The 19796-nt window shown below is 37.9% G+C and overlaps 1 protein-coding gene across 2 annotated transcripts; it reads right to left on the reverse strand.

The window, feature by feature from the left end:
* Nucleotides 1-634: 634 nt before the first annotated feature.
* LOC128861921 (gamma-interferon-inducible lysosomal thiol reductase) lies at nt 635-13747 on the reverse strand. 2 transcript variants are annotated; one of them, XR_008454409.1, is made up of 6 exons: nt 13324-13747; nt 8388-8519; nt 1677-1838; nt 1457-1594; nt 1127-1318; nt 635-1057 (listed from the first exon to the last, which is right to left on the reverse strand). XR_008454409.1 is itself a non-coding variant. In XM_054100298.1 (5 exons), the coding sequence occupies exons 1-5, from the start codon at nt 13414-13416 to the stop codon at nt 1217-1219; spliced, it is 627 nt and encodes a 208-aa protein (XP_053956273.1). In that variant the 5' UTR covers nt 13417-13747; the 3' UTR covers nt 1051-1216. The 2 variants fall into 2 exon arrangements, 1 of the variants encoding a protein (XP_053956273.1); XM_054100298.1 differs by having other exon boundaries at nt 1051-1318.
* Between the last annotated feature and the right edge of the window lie 6049 nt (nt 13748-19796).

A 19796-nucleotide genomic window follows, 5' to 3' on the forward strand; every position in this document is an offset into this window, starting at 1 on the left:
ATTTATCGAATCATAATAAAAAAACCAGTATTTCATGAGATTGAAACTAACTTCCGTTGATCTGAAATTTCAGTAGAGTTGGTATTACTGGTATAATTATTATTCATCTAAACATTTAAAGTCCGCAAGTGGCCTCTTGTGCACCTCTCAGAATGAAATTTAGGATCCGCCCCTGATGGAGTTAGCGACTTTCTAGCGACTTTTGATATTGGCCCTAGCGACTCAGATTTATTGGAGTTGGCAACACTGCTAGAAATGCCTTACATGTTTGTGTGAATATGCAGCAAAAATTACTCATACGCCCTGTATGCATGCAGCCCTGTACTTGTAATAGCAATCGAGTCTTGATACATTTAGGGCGAGCTGCTCTCTTAAGATGTATTCCATTACTTTCTTCAAAGTTCAAATGATGAAAAAGATTTTTCAGACACCCGCTTCCCGATACAATCCCACAGCACAAATAAATTCAATTTTAATCTTTTTTTTGCATTAAAAAAACTTCACTTCCTGATTCTGCTGGACCATATGAATTATTGTTTCAATAGTGTCTTTGTACCGTTATCTATTGTAAGATTTTATACTGACCTGTATTCATACCAACTTTAGCATTATATATTACACATACATACGCAGTTTATAATATTTTCCGTATATTAAGTTGACTTGTTAAATCTTTTGATCATTCCAAGTTCTCAGTTATTCGATCTGAACAGAGTTTCTTGCCTCTAAAGGGTTCTAATTTGCCAAAATTATATTTATATATACACATATTGCACATACACAGCCACGGGCACGAAACTTAAAATTACAGAAACAGTTTTTCTAATTGCAGTCGCCCTTCGGCAGCCAATGGCAAACATCCGAGTGTATTTCTGCCATGTAAAATCATAAGTATATCTCTAATGTCTCAGGCCCAGTATGCTTGAATGAGAAATTCTGGATACTCTTTGAATAGATGGTATTGGGTGTTCGCGGTTGACAGCAAAGCAACATTCCACAACTATTTTCTTCCAATAAGACTGATGTGTATTTAAAAACCAATAATAAAACTTGGTCTCTGCAATAAAATTTTAATTAAAAAAGTATCCTCCAATTCTTTTTTCTCATAACCAATTCAACAGAGCACCTGACAGTTACTAGACTAGACAAATTTTTTTAATCAATTTAGTTTTTTTTGCTGTCATTCCCCTCATCAATCGCCGTTGTACCATTTCATTCACTGGCAAGACTCGTCGGCAACCCCACGTCTCTGCAGCAGCACACAAACGGTGCTGTGGAAGTCGAAAAATGATGCATCCTGAAGCAGTTGGTTGAAAACCTGTCGCAGATAACCGAAAAGAAAAACGAAGTAGGTATTATAAATGGTGTATAAATAAATGCAGGAATATGTGTGGATATTGAGAAAGTTACATAAGCGTCTCGAAAGCAAAAACAAGACTAGCAAACATTCACTTACACCATCATAAATTATTGTTGGCACAAATTTCAGCGAATACTGGTTGGTCACTTGCTCGGCCAATAGTTGCAACTGCTTGCCCAAGTTTGTATCAACGCAATCGCTGATGTCGCTGCTGAGGCCAACCAAATCGGTGCACTAAAAATTCATTGAAAAAATTTGTTATTTTAATAAAATTCAAAAGTGTATTTCCGCCCACTCATTACTGCCTGCTACTTACTTCCTCAACACTTTGCTTATCTCTTGACCTCATTTGGCAGATGGCGAAACGTACTCGCTGGTCCTGTGTGCTTTCCTGATTCAAAACGCACGACTGCAAAAGATTCCCAGAGCATTCTGGTGGTCCATGTTGACAGTAGAATTGGCTGCCGCCGTTGACGGACTGTTGAAGAGTCACAGGGTAAGGAATATATAGTGCATAGAGTATCTATATAGGATATATATATAAAGGGTGGTCTAATAAAAGGTATATTTTCGAATTACATGACAGCTTTTTCTTGCTAAAAATCTTAACTCTCCGTCGATATCAAAACTTCCGCGATGCAAAGTGAGCTGCTTCACGTTTGAAAAAAGTTTAGAAATATTAAAAAACTGATTTCCAAAGTGAGTGCTGCGTTCCTTAAACTGTACCTTTGTAGAAAATAACTTTTATTTAGCGCAAGTAAGAACTTGGCACATTAAACACCAAATGAAAAAAAAAGTTTTTTCTAATAGCGGTCGCCCCTCGGCAGGCAACGACAAACCTCCGAGTGTATGTCTGCGATGAAAAAGCTCCTCATAAAAAGCATTTGCCGTTCGGAGTCGACTTAAAACTGTAGGTCCATTTATGGAACAACAGCAAGATGCACGCCACAAATAGGAGAAGGATCTCGGCCTAACACCCAAAAAGGACGTAAGAGCCAATAATATACCTCATGGAAATAAGTATATGTGCACAAATTTTTTTTTTCTGTATCTCTACTAAAATTAACGGTACATTTATTTTTTATTTATTTTTGGTATACACAATTGAGCCTAATGCAAGAATATTACTGTAAAATTCTTCTTCGTCACCATTCGCGGTACCGTTATCATAGTTTTGTGTGTCATCATAGCACACTTCATAGGAAATAAGTATATGTGCAATATGACATTAGTGGGTATTTGGCAGCGATCGCGATCACATTAAAATATTTTGGCAATTCTTTTTAATTTTTTTTAAATTATTAATCACGTAAGTAGTTAATTAAAAGCGTGAGCAATTAGAAATTGTCATATTGTTGTTGAATTGAACTGTAGAATGCCACGTGGGACCCATTTGACCGCTGAAGAGCGTGGTTTGATCCTGGGAATGAGAGAAAGTGGCAAAACAATTGCAGAAATTTCTTCCCGCGTAGATCGTCACATCAACACCATAGCAAACTTTTGCAAAAATGCATCCAGTTATGGTAAAAGCAAGCGCAGCGTCTCTTAAAGAACGCTCCAAAAGGGAGATTTGGCGTCTTGCTGCCCAAAAAGAGATGTCCTGTAGCGAAATTTGCAGCCATCTGAACCTCAACGTTTCCAGGAGACGAGTCAACCAAATAATTTGCGAAAATAAGAATCTGTCATATGCTTTGCGAGAGCCTGTACCAAAGCTACTACCACGTCACCTTAAGGCCCGCTTGGCATTCGCGGAAAAATACAAATTTTGGACTCACGAGTTCCGAAATGTGGTTTTTTCCGACGAGAAAAAATTTAATTTAGACGGTCCAGATGGCTGCCACAAGTATTGGCAAGATAAAAGACTGCCCCGACAAACCCGTCACAAACGCAACTTCGGTGGAGGGTCGTTGATGGTATGGGCTGCCTTTGGATATGCCGGAAAGTCCCGAATATGCTTTATTCCGACAAGAACCAACGCGGAAATGTACATACAGCTTCTTGACCAAGAGCTCATTGATTATTCGGAAACATTTTATCCTGACAAGTGGACTTTTCAGCAGGACAATGCTCCAATACATACTGCAAACTTGTCCAAAATGTTTTTTTCATCACGAAATATTGAAGTTTTAGAGTGGCCAGCATTAAGTCCTGACCTTAATCCAATAGAGGATCTTTGGGGCATACTTTCTGCCAAGGTTTACAAAAATGGACGTGAGTTTGAGTCCATTGTGCACCTCAAGGATGCTGTGGTCTCTGAGTGGGCAAAAATTAGCAAATCCACGCTAGAAAAATTGGCCGACTCAATGCCCACTCGCTTAAACAAAGTTATTTCAGCCAAAGGCAACCATATTAATTATTAAATTAAAAAAAATAAGTTGAAATCATTGAACTTCGGCAAGAAATGCGACAAAATTGTGAAATGCACATATAATTATTTCCTATTAAACTTTTTCATTTTATTTTTTATTTTTGTAAGTTAAAAAAAAAATGAAGTTTTTTTTATTGTTTTTTAATTGTTTTGATTAGATTTATAAGTAAAAAATAAGTCAATAAATTTTATTTCATTTGAAATATATTTTTTTCACATAAATTGTCATGCACATATACTTATTTCCATGAGGTATATCTATATATATTATATAAAAAGAAGTTACATTTCCTTGGTAGCATCACCCAGTGGGCTTCGCACCACCATACATAAAATGTTTTTTTTATATCGCAAGAAATTTTTCATATTAAGTTTTCTTTATAGAACTCGTAAAATGTTTAAACAGTTGAATTAGTTGATTTTTTTCATTCAACATACTTTCTAAAGATGTCACAATAGCCTTTTTTGTACTTTTTTAAAAATTGATTGTGGTGGTCACCTATATACAGGTAAGGTGAAAGAGCCGATAAAAACTTGTAATTAAACTTTGATTCTTTAATTTCCATTTTAATTTTTTACGCTAAATAAATTATGCTAAAATAAATAAAGTTAAAAATGTTTTTCCAGTTCCTCCTGGAGCATTCAATTTTTTATTATATTTGCGTCCAAAATGACTTGCAATTCGATAAAAAATTGATACGAAAGTTGATTGCATCGCAAAATAAAATTGTTTTCTTGAGGGCGAATCATCAATCGATACGAATAAAAATTCATCGCACTGACGGTTTTCGTTGATTTTTGACCTGCGATGCAAAAATTAATTAGCGTATGAAAATTATTTAAAAATCATATTTAAACAAAAATAAAATGTGTATGTACCAGTTGTTGGATTTATCATTGGTATGTTGATATGATAGTCATCGTCCCCTCTCCAAAACAAAATGGGGTATTGCAATGCATCATAACAGCGATGGAGTTCTGAAATACGTTGTTATTGCTCATTTCTACGATACAAAACAATATCTCGTGGCTGAAACTGTAACAACAATAGCTACTTCATCAATCGTTGGTACATTGAATCGTCTGGCGTGCTCCCAATTGGTGTTTTATCGGCTTTTATTATGATTTTGTGGCCATCGGTGGGCATCAGATCGAGTGCCACTTTGAACAATTTCACCAATTCATTGTGTTGATGGAACATTGTTTGCAATTCATTCACGATTGATCTTCTCGTATTCGTCGAAATTGCACAGCGCTGATCTAATTCACGATTCTCATCACCAATAAAATATATTTGCAAAAATTGATGGTCACCATCTGGGAATGGTAGCAAAGACCCAGCTCTATGGTATATTTGACCTTGAATCTGTAAAGTTCGAGAAATATATGTAGATAACGGATCTGAATTTTTAAAAACATTTTAACTGGTTGTAGTACATAAGAATGCAATCTCTTAACCTGAAAGCGAGTTCCCAATTGGTCTATATCTGGAGTCCTAACTAAGGAAAGAAAAGTCCTCTTTTCATTAGCATTTATCAACAACTTACAATGGATACTCATGTGGTTCAAACACATCCTAGGGTTATCCAGGTCCACGTTTTGGTCTATATCTCGAGACCCTAGTTACGGAGGGGCATTAAAAATACTCTATACTATAGCAATCATCAACAGCTCCCATTTGCTACCCATATTGTACGAACACATCCTTAAGTTATCGGGGTCCACATTTTGGCCGATATCTCGAGACCCTAGTCACGGAGCGGCATCAAAAATACTCTATACTATAGAATCATCAGCAGCTTCCATTTGCTACCCATATTGTACAAACACATCCTAGGGTTATCCAGGTCCACGTTTTGGTCTATATCTCGAGACCCTAGTTACGGAGGGGCATTAAAAATACTCTATACTATAGCAATCATCAACAGCTCCCATTTGCTACCCATATTGTACGAACACATCCTTAAGTTATCGGGGTCCACATTTTGGCCGATATCTCGAGACCCTAGTCACGGAGCGGCATCAAAAATACTCTATACTATAGAATCATCAGCAGCTTCCATTTGCTACCCATATTGTACAAACACATCCTAGGGTTATCCAGGTCCACGTTTTGGTCTATATCTCGAGACCCTAGTTACGGAGGGGCATTAAAAATACTCTAACTATAGCAATCATCAACAGCTCCCATTTGCTACCCATATTGTACGAACACATCCTTAAGTTATCGGGGTCCACATTTTGGCCGATATCTCGAGACCCTAGTCACGGAGCGGCATCAAAAATACTCTATACTATAGAATCATCAGCAGCTTCCATTTGCTACCCATATTGTACAAACACATCCTAGGGTTATCCAGGTCCACGTTTTGGTCTATATCTCGAGACCCTAGTTACGGAGGGGCATTAAAAATACTCTAACTATAGCAATCATCAACAGCTCCCAATTGCTACCCATATTGTACGAACACATCCTTAAGTTATCGGGGTCCACATTTTGGCCGATATCTCGAGACCTTAGTCACGGAGCGGCATCAAAAATACTCTATACTATAGAATCATCAGCAGCTTCCATTTGCTACCCATATTGTACAAACACATCCTAGGATTACCCGGGTTCACGTTTTGGCCTATTTCTCGAGACCCTGGTATCCGATTCTTAAAATTTCAAAACACAAACCATCTACTGAATAGTCCAAACAAAGCCTAAAAATTTGGTTTGGATAGGTGAGCCCGTTCTAAGTATAATTACAAGTTTTTATCGGCTCTTTCACCTTACCTGTATATAGGTGACCACCACAATCAAATTTTAAAAAAGTACAGAAAAGGCTATTGTGACATCTTTAGAAAGTATGTTGAATGAAAAAAATCAACTAATTCAACTGTTTAAACATTTTACGAGTTCTATAAAGAAAACTTTATTGCGATATAAAAAAACATTTTATGTATGGTGGTGCGAAGCCCACTGGGAAATGCTAGTATATATATATATATATGTATAAGAGCTTGCCGCGCATGCTGTGCGCACATTTCTGCACAGAATTCGGGTGGCTGGCTTTCTAGTAGCCAATAATACTCACAGATCCTGCCACCGTATGGCACATACCGACGAATTGTAGTCCGAGATGCGGCCGATCTCCAAAAATCAACGTTTCACGCACGAGCCTAATGCGAATTTCGCAGAAAGTTCGCGAATTATTCGCTTGCAAGATCCAGCCAAATCACCACTTTAAGGAGAGTGACTATATGTTTCGTTATCGCTTTTCACTTTACAGCACTTCCAATTGCGAAGCGCAAGCAAATCTTTACTGATAAGCCACATTTTCTGCTCGTCAACTGGCTACTAAGTAAAACTTACGCATCTGGTAAATCGGTAAATACGCAAGTGATTTTTAAGAGGTCAGTAGAACGGTGAAGAATCTCTGTTTGGTATGGTTTTGGAGTGGTTTTGGAGTGGTAGTAGGGCTATCATTACTCCTCTTTTTTGCATATTTGACTGGAAATGCAATTTCGTTTAACGGTAAGAGCTTTTCAACTGTAATCACCCCGTTTTATTGCACTGAAATTGAAAATATACAAGGTGGCCCAAAATTAACCACCCTATCGGAAGATCTCTAATTTTTGCAAATCACGTCGTCCGTCAATCATACCTTGTTACGGATCGCAGCTTCGCAGTGCAGTTTAAATTTTGGGATCGTTGAGTCCACAGATTAATCTTGGTTTCTTTTTCTTTATTACAGGATTAGGATTAAATTCTATTCTTGAACCATTTTTGTACAAGTGATACAATTTTCTAGGTTATTTAGTTATCGATAGAGCTGCATGTCCAACACTCATTCCAACGTTTGGGAGGCCGTCCGGGTGGCTTCGTAGTCATGAGCAAGCGCAGCACGTGATTTTTCCATTCCCTTCTTCATCTTCGACTTCACCTAAAAATGTCCTGCGTGTGGTTAATTTCTTCGTTCCGCATAAGATCTCTGCGATTATGTCCTGTGATTGATCGCAATGTTGCCATCTCAACCTTGTTCATTGTTTGTTGTTTGCAGTTGTATATGGTCAGGTTTCAACGACATAGTTGAGTACTGGCCGAACGCATGTTTTATAAATTCGTACTTTGCCTTTTAATTTTAGATGTTTATTTCACCATATTATATCGTAAGCATCCCGAGATTCGTGCTGCTTTATTCATCTGGTGGTTTACTTCAGCTGTTAATTCTTTCCCAATTGGTACCCAAGAGTGGGAGATTCCGTAAACTATTCGATACTCTTTCCATATACTACGAGTTTACGCCTAAGCAGCTGTTTAGATATTGTCATGCTCTTTGTTTTGGTTACCGATGTCTGCATATTAAATGCAGAAGTAGCTTTCGCGAAGACATACAACATCCACTGAAGGTCGTCCTCGTTGTCCGACATTATAACTATGGACCATCCCGGGAAACCCGTACTAAAGGAATCGATTTAAATTTCAGAACCGATAATTGTGATGCGAATGGTGACCAATATGCTCACTTGTTTTTCACTAGTTTTAAGATCTCCAAATATGGATTAACTATCAGGAAATGAGAAACTTTCTTTTTACCTCAAAAATAGTTGATGCCTCAACAGATTAAATAGCTATCAACCATACAAAAGCCATACAAAATATTTTATACTTACACGTGATTTTCCAAACGGTACGAGATTTACATTCAAGTTTCCTTTGAGTTTTTCATAAGCTGGCGCTAACTGCTTGATCATAAAATTAACGCTATCCGGACATAACGATTCATACAAAATGGTGACATTAAGCTGTAGTTAAAGGAGAGAGAGAGAGAGAGACATAGGAAAGAAATTAAATTAAATAAAAAGCAGCATTTTGAAACATTATTTTATACGAGTACTCTAAATAAATGAAACGATGCTTTCATCCTTAATTCAAACACAAATGAAGGAAAAAGTTTTTTCTATAGCGGTCGCCCCTCGGCAAGCAATGGCAAACCTCGGGGTGCATTTCTGCAACTCATAAAAATCACTTGCCGTTCGAAGTCGGCTTAAATCCGTAGGTCCCTCCATTTGTGGAACAACATCAAGGCGCACACCACAAATAGGAAGAGGAGCTCGGCCAAATATTCTAAAAGGGTGTAAACGCCAATTACATATAATCATATATATGTATTACGTATACAATTCGACAGATATTTGTGGTGCCATATTTCTGGAAGCCCGTCATTTCGTCTATCGGCTGTTCATCCGCCCACAAATTGGCAGTGCTGCCAAGCACTCTAACGAGTTCTCACTTAAAACGAGAGAGTTTCGCATCTAGTTTCGCATGAAGTAACATGGTTCATATAGGAAGCAAACTCGATAGCTTTTGCTTTGTCAGTTTTTGCCTAGATTCCGTTGGACGTTTTTCTCGGTGCAATGTGAGATGTTGGCTGTAACATTGTTTTCGTTGCCTTCCACAGTGAATAGTCCGTACCTTGCCTAGGCGAAATTTTTTGTAAAGAATTTTCCAATAACAGGTGTTATTGGTGAATGGATTGTGCTATCGAGAGTTGAATAACGATTTTTTATGGCCGGAATTGGATGGTATTGATCTGGACAACGTTTATTTTCAACAAGACGGCGCTACATGCCACCCAAGAAACCATCTTTACGGGAAAAGTTTCCGGACCGTGTTATCTCTCGAAGAGGTGAGCACAATTGGTCACGAAGATCTTGTGATTTAACACCTTGTGACTTTTTTCTTTAGGGCCACGTGAAAGAGAAGGTCTACACCAATAGCCCAGGGTCGATTCAAGACCTCAAAGATGGAATTCGTGAGGCTATCGAGGAAATAGGGCAGCCACTTTGCAATTCGGTTATGGAAAATTTAATGAAAAGGATATTATCCCGTAAACGTGGTCGTGGTGGTTATTTTGCCCTATTAACGGCATACCTTCCTCTTTATAATGAAATAAACATCCGATCATTTATATTAAAAAATAGCATTTTTCTTTAAATATCAAAATAACACCTCTGTTTGGAAAACCCTATAGAAGCTGCGTTGATTTCTTCATGTATCAATCAGTTCTTATTCTGTCATTCTTGACCAACACAATCTCAGTTGTTGATGTCAATCCCTTACTACAAGGCGCATTCATTAAAAGTGGTGGCACTAGACCAAAAACAATGTTTTGTACGTTTGATTGTCAAAGCAAAGTATTGGCAAAGTAGATAACAAAGAATGAATTCGCCTCATTCTATGGTGACAGCCATATGGATACCGCGAAAGAAAAGAAACAAATGAGCTGATTTACCGATACTACCTTTAATTGATTCGTATTGCCATACTACATCAGAAAATAAGCTGATTCCTTCAAATTCGCTGAAAACTGATTATCGTTTTGATTTCGGCCACACCCAAGGCGAGTTTCCGCACTGGCCAGACCTTCCCATCAGCATGAAACTTTTGTAAGCTAAAATTAAAAGTTTACCATTTAGCGGTAATACTGCACGGGTCTCACTACATTAGGCAATATATGAGTTCGGGTTTTATTTATAAGCACATTTTTTTATTTATGAGATATGCAAACTGAAATACGAGAACAATAATTTTTCTCTCCCCCTTTGATTATTTTTTTAAGAAGCAAAACTTCCTGACTCAGTTGGTATTTTTATAAACAAGGTGAGGGGTACATATCTATTTATAAAACGAAATTACTTATATTAAAGTATAATTAGCATTGTCATAGTTATTGACATAATAAACTTAATTTTGCTTACGCAAAAGTATCTACAGCCCGAAGTTAATCCAAAAGCCATACCAAAATAACAAAAGTTACTCAAAAGCAAAGACGCCCAAAAACCTTAAAGCAATTTATTTGTATCAGACTCTGATAGATACTGCATTCCCTTTCATAAAAATGTGGCTGATTCGGAATTTGGGGAACCTGTAACGCCTTAAGGATTCGTCGTGTTAAGTTTTTGTATTTTTAATCCTCTTATCTGTGACTGGTTTGAAAGCTTATTATGTGGAGTAACGTGTCAGATCTTATCCCTTGCGAGTACTTCAAATATCTGAAATAAAAATGTCTGTTGCTTATTCAGTCCCCACCATAGTTTAGCGAGAAACCAGATGCAGTAGCCATATGTGCATAAGTAGATTTTAGATTTGAATTTATTGGAGGTTTGTACATCGACCTCATATTAATTTGGGGCATCTACTCATCCAGACCCAATTCCCTTATTTAACTCAAGATAGAGCTGAGTTTGACTGAGTGTAAGTGCCTTTCTTCTGGCTGCATGGCTGATACGTCTCAACCTTCTTCGCGCTATAACACCTCATTCAAGGAAAAGGCACAAGAGTCATTGAACCATATCCCAATCACGTGCAGACAACTACATAGTCTGCAATTGCCTGTGATATGTCCGTGAACATTCTCAGTTTATCCTTGGGGAGAATTATGAGGTTGTTCAGCAACAACTGCAATATTCACAACAGAACGTCCAGTTTTTGGTCTGCCAGTCATTTTTCTATCCTCGACAGAACCAGTTCTTTTAAATTTTATCAACCTTTGAATTTTCGACTCATTCGGACGATTATTTCCACTAAAGAAATCACGAATTATGCGATATGTTCTTCTTAAAGATCGACGGTTTCCATAACAAGTTTCAATAATTTTAGACTACTTAGTTTTAGACTTCAAACTGAGTAGAGACAATTCAACGAGCTTTACCATTGATGAGAGAATGCAAGCAGCTAACAGATCGCACGCGTCACTAACGAAATTCTTCAAATCGAAACTATCATACTAAACCTACAATACCAATTGATTTTGTACAAAACCATCATTAGACTAGTCTTATGCTATGGAGCTAAATCGTGGGCGCTAATTGAAGCAGATAAAGCAAAACTGCAAACCTTCGAACGAAAAATACTCAGAAATTTTTTACACCAGGCCATTGACGTAAAAAGTGGAACGAGCTAGACCAACTTATAGGTAAATGGCGCAAACGTTATACGTTTCACCAAAACGATGTCTGGGTCACATAACAAAAATGGAAGAGGGCGCAGAAGAATCTTGTAAAAGCCAGAGCGTACAACACTAGAGCAAGAGGAAGACCGAGAACAAGAAGGGCCGACGAACTAGAGGATAACATCAATAAACTTTGGATAAGGAATTGAAAAAAGTCGCAACCGATCGAGATATATAAAAGTCCCACGTGCAGCATGCCAAAGTTCACAAAGATGATGGAGCTAAATTTTAACGCGTTATTCTATCTAGTAAATGTGCATCTGTCTACTTGGCAAAAGGTACCGCCTACGAATTATTCACTACTGTCATCTGGGCGTCACTTTTGAGGGACCCATATAAGTATGTAATTGGCATTTACACTCTCCATTATTATAAAAATAAATAATTAATTGGCGCGTACAGTTCTGTTGTTTGTTGTGTTTAGCCTAGCTTCTCCTCTAATTCGTGATGTGCGTCTTGATGTTTTTCCATAAACGGAGGACCTACAGTTTTTAACCCACCCCGAACGCCAAATGTTTCTTATGAGGAACTTTTTCATGGCAGAAATACCAGAGGTTTGCCATTGCCTGCCGAAGAACGTCTGCTATTTAAAAATCCTTTCTCTATCATTTTGATGTTTCATGCGCAGAGATGGCAGTCACGCACCAACTCATTCGGCTACGGCGGTAATAATAATTTACAATAAATAAAAGCAACGAAAGCACCACTTGACAAGTAAAAGTTGCCGTTTCCACGACAGTCTGTTCTACGTTACCGAAACGACCCGGATTTATATCCGGCCAAGGACTGTCACTCCAGCAGCATTCCCCGTATGTAAGTATGGGGAATGTTTATGCTGCTACAACAACAAGTAAAAGTTGCGTATGGACTTGAATTGGCAATGTTACAAATATGAATGGATCGAAGACAACTTTTTTCTTTGATCGAATTCTAATAGCTCGAGAACTTCCGTTCCTATGCCAAATTTTTAAATTGTTGGGTCGTTGGGTTACGTTTACCCTAAATAGATTGTTTGCTTCATTGGATCTTACTTCTTTCGATTTGAGGATGGAGCCACTGTTGTCGTCAGAGGTCCCCGGTATAGAGCAATGTTAACTAACTTCCTGTGGTTCCAACAAGACGACTTTACATGACAAACGCCCAGGCAGTGGTCGAAAGGAGTTAACATGTATTCCTTTTTTTTAATAAATTTTTATAGTTCTTATGTGGTCACCCTATTTTTGAGCCCTGGTATGAAACAGAAGATATTATCCAAGCAAGATAAAGTTTGACACACGAACCCTTGGTATGGATGCGTTAGTTTTATGAACTATTAAAATGTGATCAAAAACAAAGGTTTTCGATTAATTTTATTTCATACCCACACTAGTTTACTAATGTCAACTTTTTTTCTACAAAACTCTAATTCAAATCTTTCCTTATTTTTAATTTGAAAAGAATGAATAAATTAATACGGTTTTAGACCCCGGCATAGCGAGTCTATGCGATCCCGGACTTCGCATTCTTAATACATACATACATATGCCCATATGTATGTATTAATGTACAAATATTTTTCTTGTACATTCGCTAAACTAAAATTTTCACACCTTTACCTTGTTTGCATCAGCAGCTTGAGTGCTTGGCCACACAACGGAAATGATAGCAAGCAAAAAGATCACAAACAATCTGACTTTATTATTCAACATTGTGAAAAGTTTTTGGTAGCAAACGTTAGTTGAATTCTTAAAAGTTGGATTTTTGCAAGATTTATGGGTGTTCGTATTTTTTTTTAATTTTATTTCAGACTCAGTTGATCTCAGCAGCTGTGCTAATTTTGCAAGAACCCGATTGTTTTCGTTAAAAATTTGTTTTCGCTTAATTTTTTGTTTTTTTGTTCTTATTCGTACGTTGCTAACACAAATAAAACTACTTTTACGAATTATTGCACCGTTAAAAAACAATTTCACGTACGCGCGCGTGTAAGTTGCCAGATGTGTTTACGCTTCGGCGATGAACAAACGAATGGATAACGCTGATGGCGTATTATGTCTCTTACGGCCAACATCAATATCAACACCACCTAACAGCAGCAGCAAGCGCAACTATTGCAGCAACAACAATACAATCGTAATGTAAGCGCCAGTCGATGGTCAGTGAGTCTGGTAGCCACGCTGTAGCTATGAAAGCAGTGTTTAAGCTGATATGCCTTGTGCTTAAGCCGGTTTCGAAGGTGCAACCAATGGACGGACTTTTATTCAGAGCAAAATGTGTACGCACAACGTATGCACATATAGTACAGGGTGGTCCATCTGATATTTCAAATTTACATATAATATATTTGGCTCTTAATAAAGGACGCGTGCATATTTTTCAATCCATTTTTTCTTTTCATTGTTAAGAGGAAATCTTGATATCCAACGTAGAATCTCTCTTCCGAACAAGTGCTACTTTAAACTAAGTAGGCAGTTGAGTACTGAAGTCCTCTCTCGACGAACAAAACTAATAATCAACAGGCTCTCATTATGCCTGTATCGCGCGAAAGCTTGGACGATAACAAAAAAATATGAGGCTTCCCTTTGAGTGCTTGAGAGAAAGATTCTGCGGCGAATTTTTGGACCTTTGCTCGTTAGCGATGGGGAGTATCGCAGGCGATGGAACGATGAGCTGTATGAGCTTTACAACGAAACAGACATAACGCAGCGAATAAAGATACAGCGGCTTCGTTGGCTGGGTCATGACGGCCGAATGGATACAAATGCTCTGGTTCCGAAAGAATTCGACGCGGTACCCGCTGGTGATAGCAGAGGAAGAGGAAGATCTCCTCTTCACTTGGGGCATTACGTAAACGTCGAATATTGTAACGTGAACGAAATCTACGACGAGCAGTTGCGCACGAATCTTCGGCCTTGAAATATGCTTCGATTGTGAATTCATCTTGTTCACCCGCCCACAGGGCCGACGTGATTAAATAATCCGCACGAATAGCGATGCTAACGCGGTCTCATTCTTTAATTTTAACACTTAAATCTGCCACCGGACATCCCGTACAAGTTTTTACGTGAATGAAATTGCCACCTGAGTCCTCCCTCCTCAAATAGCAAAAATAAGAAGTGGTTTAATATTACGCGATAAGATCCACGATGATGACGCCCGACGAAAGTCCGAGTAGCCGCCGAGGTGAAAATGAGGTCTTTTTTTAAGTAAAAATGATTAATTTCAGCGCCGTGTTCTTCAGTCTATTTGTTCAAGCGAAAAACAGGCAAATGGCTACGTCTAACTCTAACCTAAATTTTTGACACATTACGAATGTTATTTCAGCTTTCAAAGTCAAAAGAAGTTTACATTCCTAACGCTAAATGTACCACCCTGTAGGTATTGATATGTAAAACATTAATGAGAAGTAATAAGAGCGAGGCAGCGCGTTTGGTTCGATAATTTACAGTTGCACAACCCATTTTAATACAGATTGGCTGCTTTATTTACATATTTCTTTAAATACAATAAAGTCAATATTTGCTGAATTAATTTAATTTCATAAAAAAATAATTTTTCGCGTTGGTTCACAGGTTATTCTCTTACTCAATGGACCAGTTACCCCGAACCTTCATCTCTACTTGTGTTTTGCTGTGTCTCCACGCATACTTTACCACTTCCTTCCTTCACAACAGTCAAGTGGCAAAGCTACGGCTCACGGGTCTTCTGCCCTACATTTAAATCTTCTCTTGGTTTTTGGTTATTGACTCATCAATTCTGCTTTTAAAGGTTTTTTTGCCTTCGATTGTCAACTTCTCGCGCCTTTTTTGTAGTCAACACTGTTTGCACTTTCTGTTTGGCAACTACTTAGCTGTGGCTTTTGTTGAAGAATTACCTTTTTCCTTCCCAACTTTGCTACAACGGTAAGCAAAACAAAACATCTTTTAACAAAATCGTTAAAAAGATTTTATTGTGCGTGGTGAAATCGCATTTTACTGAGAAAAAAGTTATTTTACACCTTTTCCATAATTTTATTCGTATAGAAATTCTTTGGGAATTGAAAAAACAAGTCAAGCGGACGAACAGAAATTTAGTATTAACATATAAAAAGGGCGTTGTTGTTGTTGTTGTAGCAGTACCTTTGGCCTGTCAGTGTAGCGTAATCACCGGTCGTCTTCGTCTAGCTCATTAAACGGTAGGTCCAGGAAAATAGCTGTTTCGACGGGTTGGGTCCAGAGGGAGAGGGGTATTAGATGAGTGGGTTTAATGGGGCAAGTGTTGGCCATATGTTTAGGATGTCGGGGTCTAAAAAGGGCGCCTCCTATGTCGGCAGAACTTGTCTTTTCTATTGACAGGGGGGCCTAAAGCTGGCTAATGGATATGCCTTAAAATCGGATACAATGGGCTATATCTACATTCGGCCCATACAAATCTCCTGAACTTGATGGGATATTCCCTTGCCTTCTGCAATAGGAAATCCAATACAGCGTCCCTACTTTGTTCAGACTATATAAAGCAAATCTATCCCTACGAAATGGGCTGAGGTAAAGGTAGGGAAAAAACCTGAACAATCACCTAATTCATGCAGATCGATTAGCCTTAGCTCATTTTTCCTCAAACCTATGGAAAAAATCTATTACTCTCTCCTCTTCTGTGGACACTAGTAATAGACGAACTTCTCCACAAATTGAACAATCTAGGATTCCACACTCAAGGTTATGCTAATAATCTGGTAGTATACATAGTAGGCTGGCATGAGGAAATCATGTCTAACCGCAGGCAACAAGCCCTCAGTGTTATTAACAAATGGTACACCGACAAAGGGCTCTCTATTAACCCATCTAAAACTGCACTAGTGCCGTTCACGAGGAAATGAACATCAACATCAAATGTCCTGTACTAAATGAATGGACTCATCAACTCTTCACAGAAGCGAACTACCTTGGTACCAAGCTTGACAAAATGCTAACTTGGACCTCTCATTTTGATAAAGTTACTGGAAAAGTCACAAGAGGATTCTTTGCCTTCGCAAGACTTTTTGGAAAAACATATGGACTCTGCCCCAGAATGACTTACAGGAGATTCACTACGCTCACGCTCCCATAGAACAGTGACCTAAAGTTAAGCAACGAAAGGCGACAAATTAAACCGCAATGTGATTTACGGTAATTTGCTAAAATTTTAAATGTATACAAGTTATCATATTGTGCCCGATATAAAAGTAGTAACAACACAGCATAGCGTGCATCATCTTCACGCAACCTTTCGACAACGGCGCTTTGCGCGCGGGTTTGTTTAAATCTGGGACTAAGTTTAGCGCGATCACCATCTAGCAACAGCAACAATCCATGCATATGATTTCTAAGCTGCGCAGCAACGACAGGGACTATCACTTCAACAGCATTCCCCGTATATGTTTGGGGAATGTTTATGCTGCTACAACAACAACCGTGAGTTGTGTTTCCCCAGCAACATGGCCACTGCACATACTAGCACGTAGGCTATCATACCGAGCAACACCAACACATTGAGTAAGGGTTGCTCCAGAATATAGTTTACTCCAACAGTCAAGCGGCGATCAGGGCTCGATGACGGTGCACTCGTTGGGATCATCTTGACTACCTTTGATCTGCTCCTAGAAGCGTGGGTACCGCGTTAGCGCTGGACAAGCACACAAACTTTTAAGGTCCCGAAATCTTTCTGCCCTTCGAGGAATCATTAACGTTCTCTGGACTTCTCTATACATTAACGTTCTCTGCGTTCTCTGAGAATTCTCTATCATTAACGTTCTCTGATTAACGTTCTCCAGAGAACGTTAATTATAGAGAATTCTCACGAGCTACGAATAGTGTGAATTGTCAAAAATGAAGTGAAACCGCGAACACTTTTTCACCTCGCTCAACTCGACAGCGGGGAACTGCTTAACAGAGCTGATTACAGTGAATTATGTACAAGCAATGAGAAGGTGCAAATGTTAAATGAGCTTTTTTCGAGTTCTAATTTATAGATTCATAATAAGGTCATTTCAAATTCAACTATCTTCACGAGTGGGGAATTGCAGATATTTACCACGCCAGTGACGCGAGTGGAGGGTTTCTATATTTACTTACCACGCTAGGACAAGAATTCAGATATTTTCTGCGTTTACCAAACTACTGAGGAAGTTCATAAGATTTTTCGGCACACTACTAAGGAAATCGAAGCGAATAAATTTGCGATTAAGAAGGCCGTGCGCCAGTTAGTTTGTGGTGCAGAAGCTAAAGTCGGCGGAATTATTCGTTTTGTTTTTTGGCACGTATATAATTCAGGTTCAAGTCCTGAAGTCATATTTTTTTTCTTGCACATTTTTTTTTTTACAATTCAAACCAGGAAAGTCTGGTAAAATTTTTGAGTTTATTTTAATTAAAATTTCTTTAAAATACTGTTTTTTTTTGTATTTTATAAATGGAAATTTCTTTTCGGTATAAAATAGTTCATACTGGATATGACCTGACTTTTATATAAATCAATCAAAACAGAAAATATGTACAAATATCTATAATCTATTTCATCAAATCCAAATTATATTGATGAGAAAATATCATTCTAATATCCGTCCAGAAAGCCAAACGCGCATACACACATACATATGCATATAATTACGCATACAAACTTTCAACTAACATAGAATATGTGCATATAAAACTGCGAATCGAATAAATGAGTGATTTAGAGAAATTTATTAGTGATTGTAGATTAGCGCAATCGTGAAAGACGTGTTGTGTATGCGGTACATAGTCTCATATTTGACTCAGGTTCAAATCCTGTGCACAGTTTTTTGTTCGATATTTTTATTTCATTTTTTATATTTGGTTTAATTAGAATTGATTTAAAATAGTGTATTCAGGTTTTTCTAATACCTGTTATTTAGAAATTTATTTTCTATATAACATTATTCATACTTCATTTGAATTAATTCATATGTAAAACAGCCATAAAGGCAATCATATGAATATGCATTCCTATATTTAATCTTTTCAGTCAAATCTGAACTACTTACATACACATATTGATGAGAAAATATTCTAATATCCATCCAGGAAGCCTACCCAGCAAAACCTGCGTGACCGAAACTCTCACACAATTACACTTTTTCATTTGTTACTAACACATATGCACTCGTATTTGTTTGGAAATCGACTTTTTTTTTTGATTCTCCGTCACCTTTGGCAAATGTGTAAGCAGTAAGCAAACTTTATTCATATATTTTTTCTCATTTTTGCATCAATAGAAATAGAAATAGAACAAAAGAAAACGATAAGTGGCTGTCAAAGCAATAAGTCAAAAAGATATCTTTTCTCTCTTTTTGATATCAAAGTAGGCCGAGAATCAAATTGTCAACCTTTGGCAAATGTGTAAGCAGTAAGCAAAGTTCATTCAAATATTTTTACTCATTTTTGCATCAATCAAAGTAAATAAGCGCCGTAGCCGAATGGGTTGGTGCTTGACTACTATTCAGAATTCACACAGAGAACGTCAGTTCGAATCTCGGTGAAAGCAAAATTAATAAAAACATTTTTCTAATAGCGGTCGCTTTGCAAACACCGAGTGTATTTCTGCCATGAAAAAATTCTCCTCATAAACATATCATAAAACAAAATAAAATAAATGTATAAAAAAATTTTTTTTTTTGTGATTCGAACCAAGGATTTTGGATCGGAAGCCCACATTGCTAGCCGCTAGGCTATCGCGCTGTGCTGCCGGCGCTGGCCTAAAAGTTATTTTGTTCGTCGCTACGTTTATATGAAACTGGCACTGGCAAACGAATCCATATGTATGAAAGGGATAAAAAATCACACGTACACAAAATTTTTGGCACGATTTTCCCAACGCTTTTAACAAAGTGATTGCAAAGGGGCGGGGCTAGTGACCGTTTAACGGTCACGCGTCCCGGTAACGTGACCGGCACTCTTCTTGCTGGGTAACGCGCATATGTGTATAAATATATGTACAAACTACCACCATTCTAACAAACCCAGAACACAAGCTTCTGCGCACACTTGACACAGGGCATGTAAAGAACAACAACCATTCGCTGTGGCCGCCTACTCCTTACCCTTCTGGAAAATACGGT

Source organism: Anastrepha ludens, chromosome 2 (genome assembly GCF_028408465.1).
Source record: "Anastrepha ludens isolate Willacy chromosome 2, idAnaLude1.1, whole genome shotgun sequence".
Lineage (NCBI taxonomy): Eukaryota > Metazoa > Arthropoda > Insecta > Diptera > Tephritidae > Anastrepha > Anastrepha ludens.

What these genes read in the sequence shown, in the direction of transcription:
- LOC128861921 (XM_054100298.1), bottom strand. Translation starts at nt 13,416, where the DNA reads ATGTTGAATAATAAAGTCAGATTGTTTGTGATCTTTTTGCTTGCTATC. An exon ending in AAGCTGCTGATGCAAACAAG is followed by an intron (nt 8,520 to 13,323) that starts GTAAAGGTGTGA and finishes CTTTAACTACAG; the next exon opens with CTTAATGTCACCATTTTGTA. An exon ending in CAACAATAATTTATGATGGT is followed by an intron (nt 1,319 to 1,456) that starts GTAAGTGAATGT and finishes TATCTGCGACAG; the next exon opens with GTTTTCAACCAACTGCTTCA.